At 48.8% G+C, this 6,637-nt stretch overlaps 1 protein-coding gene across 1 annotated transcript in view; it reads left to right on the top strand.

The window, feature by feature from the left end:
- The first annotated feature begins 1,709 nt into the window (after positions 1–1,709).
- The window catches only part of ajuba (ajuba LIM protein), an 8,358-nt gene continuing 3,430 nt past the window's right edge, over positions 1,710–6,637 (top strand). Inside the window, exons 1-2 of the mRNA XM_031850726.1 lie at positions 1,710–4,372; positions 6,463–6,564. Coding sequence (XP_031706586.1) covers positions 2,845–4,372; positions 6,463–6,564 — 1,630 coding nt within the window. The 5' untranslated portion in view covers positions 1,710–2,844. The remainder of the gene's footprint in view (positions 4,373–6,462; positions 6,565–6,637) is intronic.

The raw sequence follows: 6,637 nt of genomic DNA, 5'->3' as shown, positions 1-6,637 counted from the left end.
CGATAAAGTAGTACCGTTGCCCGAACGACGCAGTTTTTTTTAAATGAGTTGGCGTGAAATGCAGAGAAACAGCGATTACTAAGTAGTGCCACTGTTAGATTACTGCATTATAAATAAAAGCCATGCATTTGAAATTGAGCACAGTATATGGAAGGTGTTGTAAAATATGGTATTATCTATTGTTATTATTTTTGTGTGGGCAGCATTTTGTGGATATTAACTAATCTATATACTATTTGGTAGATTAATCTTTAAGGATGTAATATTTAATAAGATGACCATATGTTTTGTGTGGAATATCTTAATTTGCAAAATAACTGATAAGTTTAAGTGTCAAGTAAATAAAAGGGAGTAAAAAGTGTACAATACTTCTCTTACTCGTAGAGTAGAAGTATAAAGTACTATGAAAATATTCATGTAAAGTACTTGAGTTACTTTCCACCATGGTTTAAAACATTAAAGGTTATATCTTACATTAAGGCCCACAAAACTAACTTTAACAGAATTATTGAGACAGCAGTAAGCTTGGTTTTGGGGGTTACAGTTATATGAGGAAAAACTAAATAATGGCTTTTCTGAAAACAGAATTGTTTACAGTGGTGGTTTGGCTTGGTGGCCAGTCCAACGTTTAAGCTCGTGCCAAACCACAGCCACATGAACACATCTGTCTCCAGTGCACAGTCATAGTAAATATGAACCTAACGGTTAAAAAGGTTTTAGAAATATTGAGGTATTGAGTCAAAGTGCTGCTCCTACACCCCACAGATCATTTTTTAACCAAACATCAAATCAAAAAATCACATTTTTCTTTCCTTTATCTTTTATTGTGAAGAACTTTGTAACTAACTACATTATTTCCAAGGTCTGTACTTAAGTACAATGAAGTACTTGTACAATACTTGAATATTTCCATGTTGTGCTACTTTATACTTCTACTCAACTACCTCAGATGGAAGTAGGACTATTGCACTTTTTAATCCAATATGTTTACTTGGCAGAGTTTAGTTATTTTGCAAATAGTAATACCCAATATGAATTAACCAATACATTCTGACTTATTATAATGAATTAAGCTATCCAGCAGCCTATAGGCCTTTGTGCACTTTACCTGGTGCACCATAATGCACCTTAATGCATCACTAATAACCCAGTGATATACTATGTAGGCTGTTGTTTTTCTACATGAGCAGGTTTCTTATTTAACATCGCTATTTTGTTGTAAAGAGCAGGTCTTGGCGGAGTGTGCTCATCCTCTGAGGGGAGTTTTGCGTATGAATGACGAAACAGTCATGGCTGGTGGAAAGGTGTCCCGGCCTTGTGGGGGGAAACGAGCCGCCGCTCACTGATAAAGGAACAGTGATGCGTCAAGCTGGACAACCCGACGGAACGCAAAGTAACGGTCGTTCAGAGATTCCACCTTCAAAATAAAGGCGACGTATATGTAGCTTTCGAAAGGGAGGGCGAATAAATAACCATTTGGGAGTTTCTAACTATAAAACAGTGTCTAAATATCAAACAAGAGTATAGTCTTCAATGCAAAGCGAAACCTAAGCGTTACTATGAATCGGCTAAGATTGTTTTACCTTTTAAATATAACAGTCGCCGGTTATGAGCTTATTTTGAACGGGTATAACCGGAAGTCGGTCTCTCCGTCATTGCTAGCTTGACAGACTTGCAAAAAAAAAAAAAAAAAAAAAAAGAGGGGGGAGGTAAGTAATTATTTAGGGGCAAGAAAGAAAGACAAAGTTGTCGACCGTGCAATGCACACGGGGAGGGATTTTATTTATCTCGAGCGACTCGTTTAGTCCAGCACCGGTCTGCTGGGACGTGACTGTAACGGAGCTCCAGTTTCCCCTCGTTTCCTTCCCTCTCTCCTAAAACTTCTCTCCGCTACTATTTCGCTACTTTTTCCTTTTTGGAAACGGGGAATGATAAAAGCAGCCGAGCTCCAGGCGGATGGACGGACGGGCTGAGGAGACTTAGTCCCCGGTATACGTGTGTGTTTTTTCCCGTTGAGTTAAAGTTAATAATGCTGTTTTAGTTTTTCTTTCCGAGCACGTTTCGCCCCGAGATGAATGGCAGAAGTCGGGTGAGTCCACTTATCTGTGCACAGACGGATTTATTCCTCTTGTCTACACTGGACCCACATGAAGCGGTGATAACTGTTAGCACTGCGTCCCGCGGAACCTCTCTCTCCGCTTTGTGTGTTTAAAAGAAAGAGAAGAAAAAAGGGAAATTCAAACGGAGAGAGACACCCCCACACCGCACTGGATAACCAAGATATCACACCGACTCCACTGAAGTGTATTTCAGACAGATTAACTCGGAGAGAAGATGCAGATGTGGAGCTGCATGAGGGTCCACAAAGGAGGCCCTCCACGACCATAGGTCACCCCGAAGTGTCCTGGATGTATTTGTCTTTTATTTCCTGGCTGGATTGACTTGAACTCTTTTAGTAATTGCCTAATAATCCAATGGATTCTTCTTCACCGCAGCCTGCACGTGCCAGTGGATTATCCACATGAAGGCAAACCAGATGACTGCGAGGACTTAAGTCATGTAACCACCCTGAAATGTCTTAAAAAGTCTTATTTATCTGTCTTGTATTTATTGAGTGTATATAAGGGTTCTTTTTTTAAAAGGTTTGTGCTGGTTTCAAGGCCAGTTTTTAACCGGTTGAAAAGCTTCCATTTGATCTGTCGTAGTGAAGACTAGATTTACTTGAACTGTGTTGTTCTGCTGTGTACCCACACTGTATTTGAGCACATTAATCTGTAATTTAAGGTGGGGGGGGTGGGATTTGACTTTGCCCCAGCCAGGTAAAAACCACGAGAAGGCTTCATCATGGACAGGCCGATAAGCAAGTTATTGGAGAAGTTAAAGCTAACGGACTCGGGCAGTGTGAAATTCAACAGCTCAAAGAAAAAGCATGACTCTGCCAACAACGCCAACAACAGCAACGCCAACACTGGCAACTCCGGGGGCGGCGGCGGTCTTCCACTGGCTCCCAGCTCTGCAGCCTCACCCTCGAGACCCGGCCCGTTCTCGCTTGCCTCGTCGACCACAAGCGACGCATGTGTTCCAGCCAGTGGGAGAGGAGGAGGAGGGGGAGGAGGAGGGATGCCTCCCTCTCAGCTCCTCGCCCCATCGCCGTCTTCCTCATCCATCCCTCAGGATGGCGAGCAACCGCTCCACCCTTCCACCTTGGCTCCGCTGAGGCGTCGCTCCCCCCAGCAGCGAGCGTCCTGCTACCTGGGCGACGGCATGGACTCCCACCTGAGGCGCGAGTCCGGCCTGGGCCCCGAGTGTGACCCTCTGGGGGCGTTCGGCTCCAAGGCGTCCCTCAATCAGCGGCGCTACTCCCTGGAGCTCCAGCAGCTGGTGCGGCGACAGCAGCTCCTCTCCCAGCCGCCGCCTCTCTCCGCTCCCCCGCCGTACCCGGCCTCCGCGGGCTATGGGTCGGCTCCCAGAGGCGGCCTGGCAGAGCCCGGCTACCTCTCTGAGCACGAGAGGCACAAGCGCCTCTCTCTCCAGGAGGCTCTGTTCTACAAACGCCTGAGCACAGGCAGTGAAATGTGGGAGACCCCCAGGCCCGCGTCCCTCTCTCATCCACCGCACCGCACATCTGATGGGAGCGGAGGAGGCTTCTTCTACCCCCCGGGACCTACCCTGAGCCCGTGCTCGTCGTTCAGCCTCCAGGAGTCGGTGCTGGTCAGCCCCAGGTCCAGCTTCGCCTCCAGCACGGCCAGCGGCGGCGGCGGAGGAAGCCCCATGGGGAGCCGCTGCAGCAGCAACCGGACCAGTGGCATCAGCCTGGGCTACGACTCTCGCTACTCAGCCTCCGGGGGCCTCCCCCCACAGCAGCAATGCCCCTCCATGCAGACAGGGGGCTCTATGGCTGGTTATGGCCCTCCAGGCAGGGCCGGGGTGACCCCTGTGGAGGCCTGGACTCAGTACTTGGATGGAGGGATGCGTCCGGGGGCCCACGATAGCCGACACTCCTACCCGCCTGCTGTTGGAAGTCCAGGGGCCGCGTGCTACCAGGCCGGCCCGGAGTGGTGGGTGGAGCAGCAGGCCGGAGTGAGAGGCAAAGAGGGGGGTGTGATGGGAGACAGGACCAGGTACTCGGACCTGCCTGGCACCCGCTACCAGGAAGAGCTCACCCGACTTCTCCTGAGAGATGCTGCGCTGGCAGGCGGGGGGCTCCTGGAGGGGCTGATGCTGAAGGAGCAGTCTCTGGCCCTCACGGCTCTCTCCAAACCCAGCACAATAACAATGGGGCCCTGCTCAGCCGGAGGGCCCGTCAAACCTCAGGAGGATCCAGGAGTCGGAGGTGGGAGGGAGGCCGTGGAGAACCGCCAGGAGTTCTTTGGTGAGATCCTTTTTTCTTTATCTTTTAACAGTTTTCAGGGCACACGTGGAAAGGGAGGAGAGAGGTAGCCAAGATACGAGTTAAACAAAGCTGCGTTTAATTGTAAACTCATCCCTGTTCACGCACGGTATCCCATGCATTCCTAATGGGGCGCCAGGTCACCCGGCATCCGCCCTCGGTGTGTTATTATTGTCCTCCACGCTGCCTGGTGTTAGATCACAGGGTTCTCTCTAAATGAAAGGGTTGCATGGATGGATGGACGGACAGATTAATAGTTGAAAGAGTGGATGGATGGATGGATGGATGGATGGTACCTTTTTTGGAAACCTGCAGAGACACGCAGCGTCGTAGCATGCCAAGCATAAAGGAGAAGAGAAAAACATCTCCGGCTGCAGAAACTGATCCAGACAAGTAGATGTGTTCGGCTGAAGAGAAAGAAAAATCTAAAAAACGCGTAGGACAGACGTGTGCGTGTGTGTGTGTGTGTGTGTGTGTGCTCTCATGGTCGCACCTGTGGCCCGAGACATCAGGCGACGTCAGCTGATCCCGTGGTGCACATGGGAGGGCTAATGCAGCGACTCTACACGGCCGTCAAACTGCAAAATTCTGCTGCAACGCTCAAGACACAAATTACACGGTTCCATATAAACACCGCTCTGACCATTACTGTGAGTCACAGAAGATTAAGGCTCATGATCTGTGTGTGTGTGTGTGTGTGTGTGTGTATTGTCTCTCTGTGGCAGGGTGTGTTTCCCCCCCTCCCGCCCCGAGTGACTTCAGGCCACGGTAACGCTGTGGGTGTGTGTGAGTCATGTGTGCATCCTGGTGTGTGCGTGTGTGTGTGTGTGTGTGTGTGTAATGCTGCCTTGGCGTGTGCAGGGGCGGTGTGCTGGAGCCTGTTTTTCTGCTCAGGTATGCGTGCCCGGAGGGGACATCCAATACTATACCGCTCAGCCATTAGGAAGGAATCGCAAGCTCTGAGGCGTGAAGACAGATGCTCTGAGCTCAGCAGACACTCGCCAGCACACTTATATGAAAGTGTGAGCTTTAATTAAATAAAAACAGAAAGTAAAACTACAAAAATATATTGCCCCGTGAACTAAGAAACGATCTAATTTATATTTTGTTAATGATTTCTTCCCACAAGTTAAAAAGGACGTGTTTGAGTCATGGTTTCCCTTTTTAGTGTTTGGCTTTGGGCAGAGACTCGGTGCCCGTTCCTAAGTATTGAAAGGACTGTCCAAGAGTGTAGGAATTCTCAATTTTGTGTGACACTCCCTCGACCACATTAGAAAGGGGGAAAAAACGCAGGCAGAGCCTTTAAATAGAAACGCTGTCGCCACTTTTCCACTTTACATTTAGCGCCCCGACTAGTGCTGAACGTGTACTTACACTAAACTGTATTCTGTGAGATGACAAACGCACGGAGACGTTGGGTCGCTGTACAGTTTGCCTGGCTTTAAGTTTTATATTATAGAGGCGTTTCTTTTTACGGTGGGCTAATTTTGACTTGGTGCAAACTGTTATGACAATAGAGTTTTTATATCTGACACTAAATTGGGGGAAAAGGAGCTGAAAGATGATACAATTTGGCCAGAAAGTGGCAGTTAGGCATTTGTTTAATTTACTTTAAATGGGGGGGAAACAATTATCTTCCATTGACTAGAAGGAAGCAGCAAAAGTGCTGATGCAGGTAGTAATAAGCGATGTTGTTTCCCGGGGTAGTTTAAGCTCATTTAATCTCCAAACGGCTCCAATTGTGGGGTTTGAAGTCAAATTTAAAGGGTCTATTTTCTGGAGTCTGATCCGGTGGAGTTTCCCCTTTAATAACAGAGCTTCGACGGAGACACTTGGGTGGATGAGCACACAGGCTGCCGTGGGTAGCCGGGCTCGAACTGTGTGAAAATCCCCTCGGTGGTGCGAACGAGAGGATTTACAAGTGTTGACACTCTGTGTGGAGTTGGATTTCAGACACATCCTCTCGGAATGCGTCGTAAACGGGAGTGTTAAGAGCCCGCCGAGCCATTACTCCCGACTAAATGCATGTTTGTGTCTGTTGTGTCGTCCCCCCCCCCACTCTGTGCTGGCAGGAGCCTGTGTGAAGTGTGGGAAAGGCGTGTACGGGGCGGATAACGCCTGCCAGGCTCAGGACAGCCTCTATCACACACGCTGCTTCACCTGTGTGTCCTGTGGTGAGTAACCCCCCCCCCCCACTAAACCGCCCCGTACACGCCTTTCCCACACTTCACACAGGCTCCTGCCAGC

The sequence above is a fragment of the Anarrhichthys ocellatus genome, unplaced genomic scaffold (genome assembly GCF_004355925.1).
Source record: "Anarrhichthys ocellatus isolate YVR2014 unplaced genomic scaffold, GSC_Weel_1.0 scaffold11, whole genome shotgun sequence".
Taxonomy (NCBI): Eukaryota; Metazoa; Chordata; class Actinopteri; order Perciformes; family Anarhichadidae; genus Anarrhichthys; species Anarrhichthys ocellatus.
This window is presented reverse-complemented; position numbering and strand designations above follow the sequence as displayed.